At 43.9% G+C, this 20351-nt stretch overlaps 1 protein-coding gene across 4 annotated transcripts in view; it reads left to right on the plus strand.

Moving 5' to 3' along the window:
• Window positions 1–14366, plus strand: part of CDC42BPB (CDC42 binding protein kinase beta) — a 144384-nt gene extending 130018 nt beyond the window's left edge. For 2 of the 4 annotated variants that reach the window (XM_054972907.1, XM_054972912.1), the window contains 8 exons: window positions 2766–3362; window positions 6184–6281; window positions 6396–6480; window positions 6941–7061; window positions 7161–7278; window positions 8799–8904; window positions 8996–9066; window positions 12422–14366. In XM_054972907.1, the coding sequence (XP_054828882.1) occupies window positions 2766–3362; window positions 6184–6281; window positions 6396–6480; window positions 6941–7061; window positions 7161–7278; window positions 8799–8904; window positions 8996–9066; window positions 12422–12553 (1328 nt within the window). In that variant the 3' untranslated portion in view covers window positions 12554–14366. The remainder of the gene's footprint in view (window positions 1–2765; window positions 3363–6183; window positions 6282–6395; window positions 6481–6940; window positions 7062–7160; window positions 7279–8798; window positions 8905–8995; window positions 9067–12421) is intronic. The other 2 variants (XM_054972911.1, XM_054972913.1) reach the window with 1 other exon arrangement.
• Window positions 14367–20351: the final 5985 nt, after the last annotated feature.

Raw genomic sequence — 20351 nt, forward strand, 5'->3', positions numbered from 1 at the left:
CAAGGGTTAGAGAAACAAAGAAACGGAGAGAGAAAGAGAATCCTTTCTAGTTTCTTTTTGCTTTGTCACTACAGAGGAAGTTAGTGGGATATAATTCATTAAATGTTAATAAGGCACTCTTGTTGAACAGAACGTTTATACGAACAGAGTTGTGCTGTTGAGACAGGAACTATGGCTTGGATCCAATGAACAAGTTCTTTGCACACTAGATAGTGTCTGCTGTGGAGCTTGCTTCCTCTTACACTAGCATGTCCGTTTGCACTAGATCAGTGGTTTTGCACCATGACAGAGACTATCTAGCATGTACAGAACTTGTACACAGGGCCCGAGGCTATGTGAGGAGGTAACTGTATTGTTTTTGTCCTGTGAAGGTTTAATTGCATCATAAATTCTTAGGATATAATTCACTTTGCACTAAGGATGAAGTGTCTGGGTACAGAGCAGTGTTTCCCAACTTGTAGGTCAGGACCCAGTTGCGAAGCCTCTGAAAGTGGGTCGCAAGCCAGCCCTCCCTAATGGCCGCCCTACCCTTTGCATTGATCTCTTTCTTTCCTCTTCCTTCCTGCCACCTTTTTTACATTCTTGCTTTTCTCACCCTTTCCAGCAGTAATGGTGGGGAGAGCCATTTACCAATTAGTAACTTCACAATAATACAAATTGTGTGAAGTAGCTCCTATAAAAACCAGCTTCACCGTTTCATTTGATGCAAGGCGTTGACCTGTATTTTGGAAATGAAGCCCTGATCCTGGAAACATTCGCTGAATTTTTTTCTTCACTGTATGTACAGATTGATCAATAAAAAATCGAGTAAAATATGTCCTGATGGTTATTAGAGTGAGTTTCTTTGAATCTTAAAGGGGGTTAGAGGGAGTAATGGAGAAGAACAGGGTGGTCAAAGGCTGGAGTGTAGCCCTCATATTCAAAGGCTGTGTATTTTAGAATGCCACTTGCCTGAGGTTCATAATAGGATGTGATGTTTGTTGGTTTCTCAAAAACATATTGTTGGCTGTTGTAGAAAATGGAATGCTGGACTAGATGGGCATCAAAATCGTACTTTCCTTAGGGCACCAGAAAACCTTGGGCCAGCCCTTGATAGGTCACTGTACCAAGAAAATTTGGACTTACGGGTCACCATATCCAAAAGGTTGAGAACCGCTGGTATAGAGGACCCTCCCCCAAAGGACCTAACAGAATCCCGATTCTCCACCACCACCTATCACTACATACAGCCCTTCCCCTCAGTGTCCGTATTACTGTGACCATATTCTGTACATCTGCATGTGCCTAATCCTTTGAACATCCCCATACTGCCATCAGCCTGGCTGCGTCCAGTATAAAAAAGGCAGGGTGTGGATACAGAAGGCGTGCTGCAGCCACCCATTCCATCCAGTGGTCCATTTGCTGCAGACACACGTGCCTGCTACTGAACAATACACCTATGCCACATGCTTATTTTGCTTGTGTGCAGGTTTTCCACCATTTTAAGTCATGTTGAGTGTTTTAATGTTTGCATTTCTAGAAGCAAGTTCAGAGCTAAACTACTGTGTTCTGCTTTCATGGGATTAATTCATGTGACATTTAGTTAATATTCATATCCGGCATTATATCTGGCATTAATGTTTCATATCTTCTAAGATTTCATTTTTTTAAAAGCACAGTTTAATCCTAGTTTTTTTTCTAGAATCTGGCTTTTACATCTTCCTTCCTTTTTTTTCCTTTTTCACTTAGCATGTGTGCATTCTGCCATCAGACATTTCCAACTCAGTTAAAGGATTGTTGAATATTCTCTTTAATTTTTCATTGCCCCTCTCCCTTCTTTCCAGTATCTTACTTCCTGTTTCTTTTCTTCATTAATAATGAAAATGCTTTCCCTCTAAGCACTAAGAGATGCATTTTCATTATTATATTTCATTATAAGTAGGGGTTATTAGCAAGAGAAAGTCACAAGACATGTTGACCTCCTGGATGTAATGTGAACTGTATTTGCTTTTCTTCTGATACAAAGAAAGTGGAAGCGTTGTGTGTAAATGGTGGGAACTTTAAATATGTGTTTGGTGTACTGCAAAGGTAGGAAAAAGAGTAGATACTGGGGGCACGGGCCAGTTTTGGGTAGACAAGCTGGGCTCTATCTTTATAAAAAGTTCTGGATCCACAAGGAAATCCTTGTGCTTTTAAGCAAATACTTGTATTTTTGTTTGTGAAACACTGATAGTTATGTCTTAGTCATTAACAAGATCCTGAGTGTGCATGCTTTTTTGTGAATTTAAAACTGACGGGGGGAACCTGGGGATTCTAGTAAAAGTAGTCACACTGAGAGCCAGTGTGGTATAATTGTTGAAGTGTTTGTCTAAGATCTGGGAGACCCAAGTTTGAATCCCCACTCTGCCAGGGAAGCTTGCTGGGTGACCCCGGGCCAGTCACGCTCTCAGCCTAACCTAGCTCACAGGGTTGTGAAGATAAAACGGAGGAGAGGAGAATGATGTAAGCAGGTTTAGGTCCCCATTGGGGAGAAAGGCAGGGTATAAATGAAGATGGATGGAATAAAGACTGCGCAAAATGGAAATCCTCCTATCTGTGCTCAGTAGTGAGTGCTGCTTCTGTATTGGTTAAGAGGGTTGACAGATAAATCCTAGAATATCATGTTACCCCTGCTTCTAACTCTTGTGGACATGTGCCTGAATGCTAAGTAATTGTTCATGCTTGGTATGGCTGGGTCGCTCCACCCTCCTGTCACTTACTCACCAGACCTGTTGTCTTTCTCACAGTGATAGTCCGGGCAGCCGACTGCAAGAAAGTTTACCAGATAGAACTCGCTCCAAAAGAGAAAATAATTATCCTTATCTGTGGTCGGAATCATCACGTCCACTTGTATCCATGGTCGTCCCTGGATGGATCGGAAGGAAGCTTTGACGTCAAGCTTCCGGAAACAAAAGGTTGCCAGTTCATTACAACAGGGACACTGAAGAAGAGCTCGTGGACAAGTTTGTTTGTGGCGGTCAAGCGGCAGGTTCTCTGCTATGAGATTCACAGGACTAAGCCTTTCCATAAAAAGTTCAGTGAAATCCAGGCTTCTGGCAATATACAGTGGATGGCGGTATTCAAGGACAGGCTCTGTGTAGGCTACCAGTCTGGTTTCTCTCTGCTGAGCATCCAGGGGGAAGGACAATCTGTAAACCTGGTAAATCCCAATGACCCTTCACTTGCCTTCCTCTCACAACAGTCCTTTGATGCCCTTTGTGCTGTGGAGCTCAGCAATGAGGAGTACCTGCTTTGCTTCAGCCATTTGGGAGTGTACGTCGATGCCCAAGGTCGAAGGTCACGCATGCAGGAGCTAATGTGGCCTGCAACTCCTACTGCCTGTAGTATGTATATGTTTTTCTGTTGCTGTACCTCTGTTGCTGACTCGTCTGAAAATAATCAGCAAATAACTCTCTGTACCTCCCTTAACAATTAGAGGGTTAGTTTCAAGCAGCTTTTCCTCTGGTGAAAAGGGGAGGGGGACGACCACCAAAAAGGTTGTGCTGGGGATCTTGGGACCTACACAGACAAAAGCCATGTAGAATGGGGGCTGTATTAAGGAGGGAAACAGAGCAAGGTTGTGCAGCACAATTGGCTGGATTCAGTCCATAGTTTAAATGTCGCTTGGACAAGAGTTTTCATTAATTTAGATGCACTGCTAGTTCGGCATGAATTCCCCTGATTTTGTTATCACACATTGGATGCTTCGTACTAGGGGTATGCAATTTGGGTTTGCAATTCGGGATAAATACTCAAATCAGACCGTATTTGTAAAGATTCAAGATTTCCAAATCAGGCCCAGCATGCTGGCCTTGATTTGGAAATGCCGAATCAAAGCTTCCCAAAGCGATTTGGGACACTTCGGGAAGCTTTGGGCACTTTCAAACCCTGTGGCTGACTCCAGCTGACTGGCGGAGGAGGATTCCCCCCTCCCTTGCAGGCTAGCTGAAGTTTAAAGGGCCCTTTCCCTGTCACTTGCAAGCGGAAGGGAAAGGGCCCTTCTCACGCTACAGCTGGTCTGAGAGAGGGGGATTCCCCCCCCCCCCGTGGGCCAGTTGAAGTTTAAAGGGCCCTTTCCGCACTTCAGCTGGCCCATGGGAGGCGGAGGATCTCGAGCAGTGCAAAGGGCACTTTAAGTTTGCCTGTTGCTCCAACTGACTGGTGGGCACCACTAGTCAGCTGGAGCAAGGGGGGTGGAGGACTCGGCCGGGACAAAGTTTCCCCCAGCTCTTTCACTTCAGTGTGCTTCAAATGTTAACGGAGCATACCGAAGCAGTTTAAGTACCCAAATCCCAAAGTGGCTTGCCGCTTTGGGTTTCAGGTATTCTGGATTGTTTTCCCCGCTTTGGAAAACAATCTTTCCAAACAAGCTGTCGGTTGTTCACGTCAAGAACAAATCTGAATTTGGCTCTCCCAGATCCTAGTCCAACACAGTAAGCACTGCACCATGCTTGCTACGTTGAAGTTCCATGTTCAGAGCTATAAACCTTCACTATCCAAATGTTGAGAGCAGAAGGGGTAGGATTGTTGCCATCAGACTGATCACTGATGGAAACAGAATCTAGACTTTTTAGTCTCATCCAGCAGGTTTGGGGATGGCAGGACAAATACCAGGTTTTTCAAAGCCGTCTAAAGCACAATTAACAAGACACTGTTGCACATGAAAAACTTTCTGTACCGTGAGGGACTCCATCACGTAGTAGGAGGAACTGGTTGCCTTGATTCACTGTCAATTACTTTGGAAAGAAATGTTTTGTGAACAGTTTCCTGATGCCTCAACTCATCGTACTTCCTTTTGGGAAACCCCATTACTTCTTGAATTCTCATTCTTTCCCTTCAGGGAACGAATAAGCTAACTCCAGCACTTCCTCCCTTTCTCCTCATTATTTACTCAGGAAAATTTGACACAGAAATAGGTCTTTTTGCCTGACTCCAACGTACATGGAGAACGCAATAGAGAAGGGCCTGTTCGTGCTGCCTAGTTCTTCCGTTCTTTTTTTTTCTCATTATCTTCCGTTTAGAAAGTCAGTCAGTCAGGTTTACATCTCTCAAATAGGTATATGGCAGCTTGTTGTTTAGATATTAATCCCGAGGTCTTTTTATGTAGATAACTCAGCAACTTGTATGTTTTCTGAAAAAGAAACAAATATGTGTAGCATCACTTGTTGTTTTGATTACTAGGTGTAGCTTATATCCTACTTCCTGGGCTCCACGTGGAATGGACATTTGAACTGGCATTGTAAAAGAATGCACTAAGTCCTGTGGGTAGCAACCAACTAGGTGGAGGAGCTGTGATTCAGTGACAGAGAGTCTGCTTTGCGTGCAGAAGGCCCAGGACTTGCCCCCGGTATCTCCTGTTGAGATGGTCAGCTAGTGGGAGATGTGAAAGTCCAGCCTGAGAACTTGGAGAGCCACTGCCGGACCAAGTAGACAATACCGGCCTTGATAGATTGAAGATCTGTCCCAATATAAGGAAGCTTTGTGTGTTCGTGCGTTTGCCTTGTGAATATTTGTTTTCTGTTGCCTCGCAATCCGTCTGTGCAGAAAAGCAAGAGCCTCTTCCCATCTTCAATGAGTTAAAAATCACACTTCAGAAATGTGGGTAGTGTTGTAGGCTGGGCCTGAGAGAGCCTGGGATAGTATCGGACTTTTGTCCTTAAGTGTCCTGTGTAAGCAGTAATTATTTATGTGAATTTGAGCAACAAAATCTTTGTAGCTAAATGGTTTGCCTCATAATGGCTTGTAAGAGTTGCATTTAAAGATTAGCGCAGTGATGGAAACTCTGTGTCTGTGACGTGCCTTTTCAAACTACTGGTCCACATGGGGGCTTGCATGATTTAATGCTCCTCTACCAAATGAGAGGGGGACATCAACCTAGAAAACGACTAGTCAGGAAGAAGGATTCAGGCTTGATTTGTGGGGGAGGGGGATATGCTTTATAGGAAGGCATCTTTTATTCATGGGGGAATATTCCATCAGGCAAGTTTCTCCTTGTGGTCTGAAACGGAGCAAACTCCGGATGGAGGTTAATTTCTCTATTGAGAGATAAACATAGCAAGAGAGGGCTTTGGCCAACTGTTTGTGCTTGAGGAACAACAGTTGTGGTGCTCAAATCCTCTGATGTTAAGCAAGCATGTCAACTTTTTGTGTGTGTGATCTCTCTAGGTTGCAATTCATTCTATTTAACAGTCTACAGTGAATACGGTGTGGATGTCTTTGATGTTAACACTATGGAATGGGTTCAGACTATTGGCTTAAGAAGGGTAGGTAGCTTGCCTCTTTTCCATGCACTGAAATACCTGCTCAGTTTTCTTGAAAAATTCTTTGTGATATGTGATGGAGGAATTGATGCTTCTCTGTCTTCGCCTCTGTAACAGATCAGACCGCTAAATGTGACAGGCACGCTGAATCTGCTTAGCTGTGAACCTTCTCGATTAATCTATTTCAAGAATAAGTTTTCAGGTTAGTGTTTTGGGAGAGGGGATAATGGCATGATGAAGAATAGTACTTGATACTGTAATTGCATTTTATTGTGTTGGAGTGTGATGGTGAAAGGGGAGGGGAAGTAAAATTAGAGGTGCATGCTTTTAAGTGGTGGTTTCAGCAACTAAAGCTTTGATTGGAGAGTGCCATTTTAATGGGTAGGGCTTCTAGTTAAAGGCACTGTTTTGTTTTTTGTTTTTTTCAGGTGTGTGTGTGTGGGGGGGGGGGGTTATGCTGGTCCTGAACTGACATTTTAATAGGCAGTGAAAAGGAAAGCATAAGAGGTGTTTGTTCCACCTACAAAAATTACTGGTGGCTTATATCTGTTGAATGACACGTTGAATGACACGTCAGCAAGCCCCGTTCATAAGACGAGGGCTCATGCAGACTTCCTGGCACATCCTAGTCTTTGTAACCTCGCGATGTAACCCCATCTCAGCAGGAACGGCCCTGAGTGTACCAGAAACATCCGATAACAGCAAAAAGCAAATGCTTCGCACGCGAAGCAAAAGAAGATTTGTCTTTAAAGTTCCTGAGGAAGAGAGACTGCAGCAAAGGCGGTGAGCCCCAAATCCCTCTCTGTTCCCCTCCACCCATCTTATGGCTGCAGAGAATCTGTGTATCCTATGCCTCCCGTTTCTGTCATTCCTTGCTTTCAGAGAGATGCTCCGAGACCCTGAACTCAGATCCAAAATGATTTCTAACCCAACCAATTTCAACCATGTGGCTCATATGGGACCAGGAGATGGAATGCAAGTGCTTATGGACCTCCCACTGGTAAAGTCTTTTTTGTTTTGCTTTGTTCCTCAGGAACTGTTGACGTCAGTCTGTGCTAAGCTACGTCCCATAAATCTTCATGGACAATCTGGCAGAGGACTTTTAAAGTATGAACACAACTGCTACGCACTTTCTAAAGGGCAACCCTAGTTTTTAATCAAGCCCAGGGCGAGACTAAGGCTCTGTTCAGATGCCAGTTCTCCCACATGCTAAAGCCGGGAATGTCTCCAGGAGTGGGCCTTGGTCTTGCATTCGGAACCCCTCCCTTGATCATCCTAAGCCCCCCCACAGTGAGGGGAGCAGGAGAGGGAAATGTTGCAAGCCGAATTCCTGTTCCTTGCACCCAGGCATGGAATGATGTCCCATTAGATTGTCGTCTAAGCTGGCTTAAAAGAAGAATACGCCCCCACAGGGAGACTGAAAGTCAGCAAGCATCGCTGCCAGGAGTGCAGTCGTGTTTTTCTGAATAACCGTTCTCTCCTCCTTCCTTTTTCTTGTTTGTCTTGTCTAAAATAACAGAGCGAATTTCCTTCCCCTTCATCCTCCCGACACTCTGCTCTGATATCACCTCCAACAGGCTTTGAGCACGTCTATCACATGAGCCCTGTCTCTGCTGAAATCTTTCTCCAGCGTGACCATTCCTCCTCCTCCTCCTCCTCTTCACTGCTTTCTTCCTCTTCCTGTCCCTTCTCTGCTTCTGTAGCAAGGGTAGGAGCAGCTCTTTAGGAACTGAAGTGGGCAATATTGTCTGTGTCATGCCTCTGCCAGCATTAAAGCAAGTGTTTGAGGGTAGGGGGACTAATAGTCTGAGCTTCTGCTCGCTGCCCTGAATCCCGTGCACATGACAGCATGTTGTTGGCTGCTAAAACTAAACCACGTTCTTCTCTAGTACCTTCTTGTCCTAGTCCAGGTAGGGTTTTTATACATCCTTCCAATAGCTGGTGGCAAAGGGAGAAGCTCCCTGAGTCTTTATTAGTACCGTCACTATTTATTGTCAAATATATCACAGCCCCCCAAAAAGAACAATTACTGCATTTGGGAAACATCAACGTATATTTTGCAATCAGACTCCACTGTGAGTGCTGTTTGATTTGCACCTATGACAATAAACCAGTAAATGGATTTATTGAAAAGCAACAAGATTCTCATGGGAATTATTTTTGTTGCTTCCGCTACATTTAGAAGAAATAGTTGGTTAGAGAAGTGTTGTGTGTGATTCTTCTACTCATGCTTGTTTGAGGTTTCAGTTACCTTGCTTCCAGCAGTTGGATCGAACTTGGGCTGACTTTTAGGCATGGACAGGTGGTAGGGGTACTTGGTTTTGTGGGTAAGGAATAGCTTTGTGTTATCTGGGCTTTCTTCGGTTCAGCAAGGCACGTTTTGTATGAATGCCACCCTACGCAACAACACTGCAAATGCAGTATTCCTTTAAAAAAAAAACTCTACTAAAAGTTTCACAGAAAAGGAACTTCTGTTAAAAATGTCTCTTGTGATTGACTGCGCTTCCATTTCTGCTGCAGAGTGTCCTGCCGTCTTCACAAGATGAAAAGGCTTGTCCTCCCACGACCAACATTTCACGCCAGCCACCACAGAGAAACAAAAGCTACATTTCTTGGCCCTCTTCAAGTAAGGATGGAAACCGATCCATTTATAAAGCTGTGTTTTTGGATTATTATTTTTTTTACAGTGGAGATTTTTAAATGTCTTTGTATTGCAGGTGGGGGTGATTTGGGAGCAGCCATGCCCTTGCGGAGCATGTCGGATCCGGAGCAGGAGTTTGACAAAGAGGTGAGATCTGTTTATATCTCCCTGTCACCACCACCAAAGGAGACAGTCAGAAGCAGGCACTAACTATTGAACGGGAAGCCCCGTCTACATATGTTACCAGCCAATTGGTTACAGACACATGCTGCATAAGCCAGTTCAAGAGTTCCATGCCCTGTAGATTCAGGAATCTTTATCCAAAGAAGCCTCCAAGTCCCCATTGCTGCAAAATACATGAACAACTTCGTATTGATTCACAGGAAAACAAATGATTGGAATACACACACACACGCTGGATGTAGAGCTGTCTTGAAAGTATGAAAAATAATTGATAAGACATGAACGATACGGATTTCTTAACCCAGCTGCCTTGCTAACCTAATTATTCTCCCACCTTAGATTTCGAAATCGTGAAATTTGTCCCTAATTCTTTATCCCAGGTTAACCTTCTATGATATGTGTACATAAGTGCAGACATGTGAAGCCTCTAAAACCGAACTGAGGCCTTTGTTCCCTACTGAGGGGATTAACTCGCACACTTTCCTTTTATCTCACCCTGGTTTTTAGTAGTCGTTATTTCAGAGTGGTAATGCAGCATTTGCTGGAGGATCCAGGTTCTTCATGGGACCCACCAAGAACCTTTTTCTGTCCCCTGCTGTGGTTACCTTGTCCTGTTAGGCATTGACAGTAGCTGGTTTGGGAGGACATTGAGCGCATCTGTGGGAAGTGCAGCAGTCTGGGAATCCGAGGCAGTAATGATAGGGATGAAGCGTTGTGGTTTTATAGGTTTGAGCCATCTTGAGCTTTTGGGAAAAGTGAGATAAAAAAGGCCTCTAGGTCTTGGATGGGCAGCCTTGGAGAGGAGGTTGCCTGGAAAACTCGTCCTGGCTGAAAGTGAGGGTTTGCATGTGCCTATAGAACTTCTTTTTCAAGTTCTATAAAAGAAAACAGTATACTGCTAAGTAAGCCTCTTACATACCCACTGATCATTGTCAGGATTCCTAGCAAAAAGCCCTGCCTTAGAATGACTTGTGTTATATCTGGTCTTGCGAAAGGGTTCGGTATGCAAAAGAGCAAAATCAGCTTATTAAAAAAAAAATCTCAGTGACTTTGATCCACTGGAAATTCCAACTGAAGGAAGGAACTTCTGTTAGTGGAATAAAGCTGTCATACATCCTCCCTTCCCACTGAAGCCTAGAATGCCCCCCCCTCCCCTTATGCTGCTTCTGGGGAACTGAAGACTCCCAGGAACAGCACGAGGGGAGGAGTTGGAAGCCTTCTTGGGGAGAGGGGATCAGCACAACACTCACACCCCTGCAGCAGTCCTCTGCTGGATCCAACCCAGTCTGTACTGCATGTCCTAAAGAGCTGTTTGCATGGTATTTTCCTTTTGTGCCAGCTGCAGCAGTCATAACACTGTGGTCTACTCACGGGTAACTAAAACTGGTGTTGCTTGCCGCTGCCCCCTCGCTGGCCAGAATGGAGGTCTCATTTTATGCCTGCATACAATTTACATGCTCATATTTTGGTGTGAGTATCTGTGTGCGTGTGTACAGATTGTGAAATACAAACCTCCAGGATGTTCTTTCTCCGTGGCTTGTTGCCTTACCGCATCTCTCCCAGCTTATCTTGTCTAAATAATTGCATTCAAGCCAAACTTGCTGTTTACAACTCTGCGAAATCTTGTGAACCGTATCTCTCAGTGATATCGCCTTTTAATCTATTGGCTAAAAATAAATTCTGTCTCCCCCCAATTAAATTGGCTGCCACAGTAGCAGTTCTTCTGTGAAGCTGTGCATTGTTAAGAGTTTAACTGCATTCCAGAATAACTGGGAAACAGGCCAAGCAGCCAGCTAAGAGAAAAGGAAGGCCTGCATGCAGAATTCCAGTAACCACCAGAGTGACTGGAAGATGCAGTGGGGTTAATCGCCTGAAGGGGTCGTCCAGCAAAGCACCTTATTTCTGAGCTTCATTTCCAGCCTTTCTGGCAACATTTGACTCTTTTCTGTGTTGCCTTCATAATTCTTCAGTTCCTCTTGGGCTGCCCAGGGCCATTGCATGAGCAGTTCATTGGCTTGTTGCAGGGAGAGCTGATTTTGCCTTTCCATCACACTCGGGACCAAATTAGGCAAGAGGCATTGCTATGTGATTCTCACTGGCCAGCCCATTCATAAAAGGATCAAAGTTGCCTTGAAGGCTGTAGTCAGGAGTGGAGAGGAGGGCCAGGATTCGGGGCCGCTGTAACCCTTTCTTTTTTGCCACTCTTGTGCGCACATGCCCCCCACCCTGGCAGCTGGGATCCCACCAGCCAGGGAACAGATGGAGGAGGGAGAGGGGTTTTGTTCAGAATCAGGTGTGGGTTTTCTAGCAGGTACAGAATAAAGAGTGGGTTTTAAGAAGGGAATTGAAGGAAGAGCAAAGGGATGGGGGACTCAGTGTAGCGGGTTCAGGCAGAGAGCTCCTAGCTGAATGGTCAGCAGCAGTCTCCTTTTCAAAACTTAACCAGGGCTGATTCTCCAGCCAAGCCCACCCAAGCAGCCATTCAGGGTAATACCAACAAATAGGGCTCAGCTCGCTCCCAGTTATCAGCACAGAGAAGGAGACTGTGTCTTAACTAGCCAGGTCTTGACTTGGACCTGGCTCATTAGCAGCACAGGCCCAGAAGGGGATAGGTGGCATACCTTGTTCGGGGTGAAAACCTACCTGGAATCAGCCTTGTAAAGAGCACCATGCAAGCCCTGCTGGATCAGGCCAGAGGTTCCATCTAGCTCGGCATCCTCCTGCCCCCTCCTAAGCCTTTACCCGCCTGCCATCTCTCCTTTCGCTGCCACTCTCCCAGGCCAGAGCGTGGTCCTTCCCAGCTAGGCTCATTTCCTGTCTTAGAGCCCCCAGAAGACAATCAAGAGAGCGATTGCAGGAGTAAGGATGACACGCAGGGAATTGTTCAGCACTCTCTTTAAATAAATTGCACCCTCCTTAAATTGCTCCATCTCTTTGAGCCACAAGTGGCAGAGACCCATGTTGGAAGAGATGGATCTGCTGCAGACAGATGCAGGTGAGTCTGAAGGAAATCGTGCTACCAGAACACACACACACATTAGTCTGGCTTGCTTTGTTTCCTAATGTATTCTGCTCACAGAATGGGAGCTTCCTTGGTGCAGAACCCTCCAGACATCAGCGTTTAGTAGGAGAGTTGACACTTGTTACGAAGCATTGAGTTGATTGTCTCCTTTCATTAAAAATAATTAGGCTTAAGGCTGTGGCCTATAAAGCTGTATCACTAACGGAAAGGTCATTAAAAATAAAATCATGAGTTTGAAACATGTTGCATCATCTCGAAGGCATTACTATATTTCTTTCTCTCTCTTTTTATATATAGCCTGATTCGGATTCCACCAAACACTCTACACCCTCCAACAGCTCTAACCCAAGTGGGCCCCCAAGTCCTAACTCTCCACATAGGAATCAGCTCACATTAGATGGACTGGACCAATCGACCTGTGATGCATAACACTACGGCTGTGCCGCACCCCCCCCCCCTCCACTTGGGACCACCCGCTACTCCACGGAGTATCCAAGAACACAATAACTGTCTCCAACAACAGTGCCAAGACTGATACTGGATTTCTAATGTTGCACAAACTAAAGTAAATTCTATAGCCAGACTGTGGGGTGGGGGTGGGAGGGGAAGAATACAGAGGAGGAAAGAATTCTTTATTACTGGGGGGGGGGGGGTTGTTTTTTAAATGCATAACTGTTCATTCTTAAACCTATGGTGAATCTGTTTCTGCACAGCTGTGACTCACTCTCACGGCATACACTAAAGGCTGCCCAGAAAGGGTCTTCATTCTTAAGGTAAAGAGAGAGAGAGAGAGAGGAGAAATGCTGGTAGTTTTTACTACTAAGCCATGTCAGGAATATTATTTTTCTATAGGATGATGTAATGTCTTGTTAGCAGGAAATCCTTTTAGGAAAAAAATTGGACCCTCCTGGATGGGAAGTAAAAGCAGGGCTTAGTTTACATTGTTGGCTAAATATATTCTTCCTCTTTTCCTTCATTATGCCCCCCCCGCCAAAGTTTAGGAGAAGGGTAGGAAGCTGTAGGGCCATTCCCAGTATTATTAGTAAATGCTGGGAAGTTGAATGCAAGCAGAGGTTCTAGTTTGTGGCCTTTTCACTTATTTAGCCATTACAATACATTCTCAGCATTGTAAATGTCTTTTTCCTGACTTTGAGTCATGTACATAAACTCTCTTACCAATAACATTTTATTCTTACCCTGCTTTTTTCTTTTTTGGACCTCCTCAGCTGTTGTCAGTCAGGGCAGGGCTTTTAAAACACAAGTAAAATACTGCTGTGAAAAAGGTTTTTACTCCCACTTTTCCTGCTGCCATCTTCTCCGACAAACTTGTAATTCCTCTTGGGAGTTTTTTGGTTATATGTGTGTGCTTTCCCCCCCCAGTGTAAAACATACACTACATTTTTAAAAAAATAATAATAAATTAGCTAGCTAGCGTTCTCTTGGGATTGTTCCCTGTAAAGGCTGCTTATATCGAAGGGATTGTGTAGTACTCACAACCATCCGTCTATTTTATTGATAACCAAAGTGGAAATGTTGAAGGATGTGTATATGAGGGTGCCTCTTCTCCCCACTCCTTCCCCCCTTCCCTCCGCCACCCCCAGTTCATTGCATGAAAACCCCATGATTGCTAATCAAAAGTATTGATCATGTAAGAAAAAAATGCACAGCACACTCCTGTATATTTTGCTACGGCCCACGTGCAGCGGTGACATTGCCTATTGCGTGTGTATTTAATCTCATGCTTCCCGTGTATTATACATTTAGTCCCTCTTTCCCACTCCCTCCCCTTCCAAAGATTTTTTTTTGTGATCATGTTTCATTTAACAGGCGTGTAATTAATTCCGTGGCTGGCATATCCAGTTTGTCATAGTCACATTAGTGTGCCTTCTGTGCCAATTTGACAGTCAGATGTCACTTGTTTTAAAATCTGGTTTCTATGGGCTAACGCTATCCCAACGGCTAATTCTCTTTCCTAAAACACTGTAGAGGACCAGGCACTTATCTCTCTAGTTTAAGCCGAGTGGGTTCTAGTCGACATTTAATTTGCCACATTAAGTGTTTGACGATACTTTCTCAGAATCTTGGAGGCTCACTTCGAGCCAGACACTACTGCTTTGGGGGTTTTCTGGTTTTTACTCTTTTTTTTAAATGTAAGTCTAAAGTCTTTGTAATTATTGAATTGTGAGAACATTTTTGAACAATTTACCTGTCAATAAAGCAGAAGAGGGAGGTTTTAAAAGTTCCTGGTGGTCCTTTCTGTTATTGCAGGGGCGGGGGCAGTGCTGAGAGGTCATTTAAATCTCCTTACGGAAAAGCGCTCCAACAAAACATGACGCTGAGCACTCTTGGGCTTTAGTACAGCCTAACCTCAGAGCAGGTGCGTCCAGGGCATTTTGTCTCTGCCTAACTACCCAGAACCCCACACCACACATGCAGTTTCCATACCATTTCCCATGATGGGGAGAGGCTGCGGCACAATGGCAGAGCCTTTATTTAGGGAATTTGTACGCCTTGCCCTCTCCAGACCTGCTGGAGGTGGCACCATCTAGACGGGGTGCCATCTCTAGAACAAATAAAAATCAATGCCAATAAAAGCAAGCCACAGTATGAAAGTGCTTAAAATAGAGTTGTTTAGGGATATGCATCTGGGGGAAAGAGGTTCTTTTTTTAAATTTTGGGAAGGGCATAGATACTCGTATTTGATGATATTCAGGTCCCCCAGTACCATCAGGATTCAACTTTGGGTTTTTCCAGAATTTCAGAAATATTCAGGTTCCATTATTTCCTGTGGAAGACCTGGGGTGGGGGTGGGGAGCTGGAGTGGCTGTTTTTCAACCAAGTGACAATAATATTGCAGGGGAGCTACTGCTTGCCTGTCCACTAACGAACCCCCAAGTCTCAAGTAAATTGGTCCGAGGGGTCCAATTCTGCAGGTTCTTGAACAAGGTGACTCCATCCATCCTACTCGCAAGGGGCAGACAGAGGGAAAAACAGCCCGGGAAAAGGTCCCAGCCCCGACAAAGGTAGAGAGGGAGCCAGCCAGACCCACAGCTCTGCTTGGCCAGTCAAGACTAGCTGACCACAAGTTGCCTTCCCCAGGACGACCGAGTCTTTCGCTTCCCATGAGCCACGCTCCCATTGTCCAGGACATGTTGCAGGGGGGGAAACAGGCCAGGGATCCTTAAAAATGCCATCCCCAGATATTTTGGAATGTTGTCGGAAATATATGGAACCTGGTTACTGGTATTCCCAAGAATCTCTTCATTTTTGTTTGTTTATTTTTTACTTCATTTATACTTACGTTTTTATTTATTTACATTATTTATAATTTGCCTTTCTCACTGAGACTCAAAACAGTTTACACAGTGTGAGTCAGTACAGTCCATTTAAAAGACATTTCAATAAACAATGTAATAGGGTATATAAATGCAAATTTGTAAAGATTTAAAACTAGCAAGAATCCAATACAGAGTTGAAGAAAAGCTAAAACACAAGCAATTCTAAGACTGACATATTAAACAACATAGAAACTATCCAGTGCGATCATACTTACAACAACAGACAGTTCATAGTAGTAAAGTCTATAGTCCCTATCCCTTTATATATCTCTTTGAGACAGCTTCCTTACAGTACAGCCCTCCTATTTGATCAAAAAGCCTTCTTGAATAAGTAGGTCTTGCAAAGTTTGTGGAAAGCCAGGAGAGTGGGAGCTTTCCTGACCTCTTCAGGTAGGCTGTTCCATAAGATGGGGGAACGAAGAATGTACATGTATGGACAGCTGTTGATTTTGCCCATGAGCAAGGTGGCACCTGCAGAAGGCCCTGTTCAGATGAGCAAAGCTGCCGTGGTGAAACATAGGGAGCAGGAGCAGTCCTACAGATAAGATGGGCCAAGGCCAAGAAGAGCTTTGTATGTGATAGACAATATCTATCACATGCAAAATAGGAGTGATACTAATGCTTCTTCTAGCTCCCAATAATGATTTGATTTGATTTACTTAATTTTTACCTGTCCTCCCCACAAGCAGGCTCAGGGCTGGTTACGCTATAGTCACAATAAAACAATTTAAAATACAGTATATAGAAGTAAAAACAGTCACACTATCAAGTTAAAACTGGTACCCCAGATGTCTATCAGTGTTCACAATACACCCTATCAGCGTTCTGCACCAACTGAAGTCAAAGGTTGCAGATAGATCCAGGAAAAACTACAAAGAAACATGGCCTTTGTCTACATTCAGGTGGAGATAATCCACTAAAGCCACCAGAGCTGTCTCTGTCCCATAGCATGGCCAGAATCCAGACAAAAAAGGCCCTGCCTTTCTCCCATGCACCTTACCCAGTACCGAAGCACCTTACCCAGCACCTTAATCATTCAGTACCCAAGTATATCTGAAAAAACAAGGTATTTTTGGGCAGGGAGGGGGTTATATATTTGGACCAAATATATTTGCGCTCACATCCTCAGCACTGTCTAAAACAATATTGTTTGGTGGTTTGTTAATTTTTTATTTTAAAAATTAAACCTGATACAAATTAGAAATAGAAAATGATGCTGATATAGCAGTCTGTAGGCTTGGAGGATCTGCTTTCCTGTGCAGAAAGGGCTAGGTTCAATCCCCATTATCGAGAAGTGAAGGGATTAGGTCCAGGCCCTGACTATTTTTAGATTATTTTATTTGGAACTAAGAACCAGTCCAAACATTTAGGAGCCAGGCTCACTTTTCAGCCCTAAAGATTTTGTATTTTAATCGCTACATTTTCCAATTATTGCTCCTACAAAATGTTGTTCTAACCTCCTTTCATAGGTTCTTGTGATATCCATAGGGGATCATCTGTTCGCAGTCAGACCCCTCTCTTCATTGAGAGGACATCTTATGGATGGAATATCATAAACCCCTTCCTCCTATGCCATAAGTTCAAGGCACTGCCTGGCCCAAAGTAGAGTGAATGCCAACTGGGCAGGAGCCTGGAAGATTACCAAAATATGTGTCGAGGGCAGTTGACTGACGACCCTCCACACCCTGGAGAGTCGCAGAGACAACAAGGTTTCCTAAGAAAACCCTTGTCTAATCCCATTAATGCCCTGCTACACTTCCCCTCATCCACCTATCCTAATCACAGCTATTCAGCAAACCTGGTAGCTTTCCCATCCAGTGCTTACCAGATCATCAAACAGTAGTTTCACCTATAGTCTATAGTCTATCCCAGGTGTGGCCAAACTTGCTTAATGTAAGAGCCACATAGAATAAACATCAAATGTTTGAGAGCTGCAAGACATGATGCATTGAAGTGACTTCAGAGGAAGAGGTGAGTTTGAGGGAGTGTCTTGAAAGTGGCATCACAGGAAGGGGTGGGGTTTTGGTGCAGTATAATAGAAGTGACATAATCAGAAGGGGTGGAGCTTGAGAAGAGCCATCACCTGACCTTTGACAAAAGTGATATCACATCTTTGATAGGCTTCGTCCCCAAAGTCCCCAGGTATTTTCTGAGTCGGACTTGGCAACCCCAACATTTTAATGAAAGATGTAGAAAGAAGGAAAGGGAAGGAGGGAAAGACATAGAAAGAAACACTGGTCATTTTGCTTCCTCCATGGACCTCTGCTCTTCAAGACTGGTAACTATTGCCCTCCCTGAAACTGCTTTCTCCCATTTTCCTCCCTGATTTTCTTTGTTAGCCTTGCATGTGTGCTGTGTGTATTTGTGTTATTGCCCTTTTTATTTCTCCTTTAATAAAAAACCTTTCCTGTTGAACATCTGCCTGATTTATTTGAAAGTTTTCTAAGGGAACGATCCCCATGAATGTTGGTGGAGATTCCTAGTTACCCCCTCTCGCCTCCTTAATGCTAATTCCCCCAACTAATTAAGGAGACCTCCTATTTGGGTAACACATCTGCTCTGGTTGTGTGTTCCAATTATACCCGAGGTGGCCAGTATTAGGAATAATGAGCGGGTTAAAGAGTATTCATTTACCGTTTATTATCCTCTGTCAAATGGCAGGCGGTTTTCAAGTATGGAGCATTCTGCAGCAGTGGCAGTGTTTATACACCAAATGCATGCAGAGCAATTCCCTGTGGAATTAGGATTGCTTGCTCTCTTCATTGATTTTGATGCAGTTTATATTTTAAGCAGTCCAAAAACAAAAATCAGCTGGGAGGGTAAGGATGTGAATTGCTGTAGTTGGGCCACGTTTAACAAAATTATTGTTAGGATTTTAATGCAATCACAGAAGAAATACATGAGGACATGGTGCATAAAGAAAGACAAGGTGACAGAGAAGAATATGTGAAGAAACAGGAAGTTTAAACTCTGCCCTCCTTTTACTTAGCGATAGTGTTGTGCTGAAAATATCCCATTCGGGGACAAGTAACAGCTGGAGTTGGGACCTGAATTGCATTTTCTTCCTTAGGCAACTATCACAGAAATTGAATGTCCCAGCAAATAATTACTCCATTGAGTTGCAGCCTGGGCATAACTCACACTAGATCAGAAAGAGCATTAGTTTACCAGCTTTAACCACTGATACTAAGTTCCTAATTAAAATTACCAGTGTTGCAGACCCACTGTCTTTATTGATGCCATCGTTAGTAACCAAAGAAGACTAATTTGGGAGGGCTGTGAAATTTAAAACGCCCCCTTCTATTTTAATACCAACCAAGGTCCAAATTTACCATCTGCATTCCTTTACACTATATGCCTTCTCATAGATTCACACTAGTAGAGGCAAATGTTAAACAGACTGTTTCAGTTCAATAATTTCAAAGTAGATGTATATTTAAAGTATATTTAAATCAAAGTATATTTAAATCAATGAAGCATTTGTTTTCTCCATCACAAAACAAAACATATTTGGGAGTGGGGTTAGAAGATAGGAGAAGGAGAATTGGATCCTACAACTCTGCTGATGTTGGTGTTTTACTCCAGTAAAAGTCTCCTGACATGGGAGAAAAGCACTGCTAATTACAAAACAGTGTTGTAGGATCTAACCTATAAAATTATTAGAATAAAATTAAGTTTTTAAAATGGTATTTCTAAGTATCAACCTGAGCTGGGTGGCCCAGGCTAGCCTGATCTTATCAGATCTCAGAAGCTAAGCAGGGTCGGCCCTGGTTAGTCCTTGAATGGGAGACCACCAAAGAAATCCAGGGTCACTGCACAGAGGCAGGCCGTGGCAAACCATCTCTGAATATCTCTTGCCTTGAAAATAATAATAAAGCACATACCGCTTCTCTAGACAGATTAGTGCCCTTCTCAGCGAGGTGAACAAAGTCAGTGTTGTTATTATCCCCACAATACAGCTGGGGCTGAGAGGAGTGGCTTAGCCAAGGCCACTTGCTGAGCTCATGGCAGGAGTGGGATTCAAAGCAGCAAAGCCCTGATTTTCAGCCAAACCACTTAATCACTCTACTACAGCAGGTCTCCCGGTGGAGGTTGCTCTAAGCTGGCTGTGACTTGTTGGCACTTTACACACACCTAAGTATCAGGTTGTATTCTGCCTAAAAAATTACTATACAAGGATGGAATGGTTTTTATGATTTTACCCCTCCCATAGCAGAATTCCAGCTCCCTCCAAGAAGTCCCCTATACCCCAGGAGCAGCATTTCAGGATGACATTTTTGGCAGGAGGGGGACATTGTTGAAGTCCACAAGCAGAAATGGGAAATTTTTGGTGGGATCCATACCATCCATTGCCCTATAACTTTATATTAAGGGCAGGCTGTAAACTTACAGTGGATAGTGTCAGACTAGGAACTTAAAGACCCAGGTTTGAGTCTCTACTCTGTTGGAGACACTCTGTTGGTTATCAAAGGCCAGCCATACATACTCAACCTAACATCACAAGATTTTGAAGATAAACAGTGCAATCCTAAGCAGAGTTACTACACTCTAAGCCCAGACTAGAGACTGGAGTAACTCTATTTAGGATTGTGCTAAAAATTGAGCAGAGGTGAACTGTGGAAGCTGCTTTGGATCCCTACAGAAGAGAAAGGTGGAAAAAAATAAAATCTGTAAAGTTCCCACCATTGCAAGATTTGTTTCTGGGAGTAGTTAACCTTGGGAAGCAAAACTTACCTGAACTTGAGAGGCAGTTTGGTGTAGTGGTTAGAAGGATGGGACTCTAATCTGGAGAACTGGGTTTGATTCCCCACTCCTCCACTTGAAGCCAGCTGGGTGACCGTGGGTCAGTCAGCTTCTAGGAGCTCTCTCAGCCCCACCCACCTCACAGG

The sequence above is a fragment of the Eublepharis macularius genome, chromosome 2 (assembly GCF_028583425.1).
Source record: "Eublepharis macularius isolate TG4126 chromosome 2, MPM_Emac_v1.0, whole genome shotgun sequence".
In the NCBI taxonomy this organism is placed as follows: Eukaryota; Metazoa; Chordata; class Lepidosauria; order Squamata; family Eublepharidae; genus Eublepharis; species Eublepharis macularius.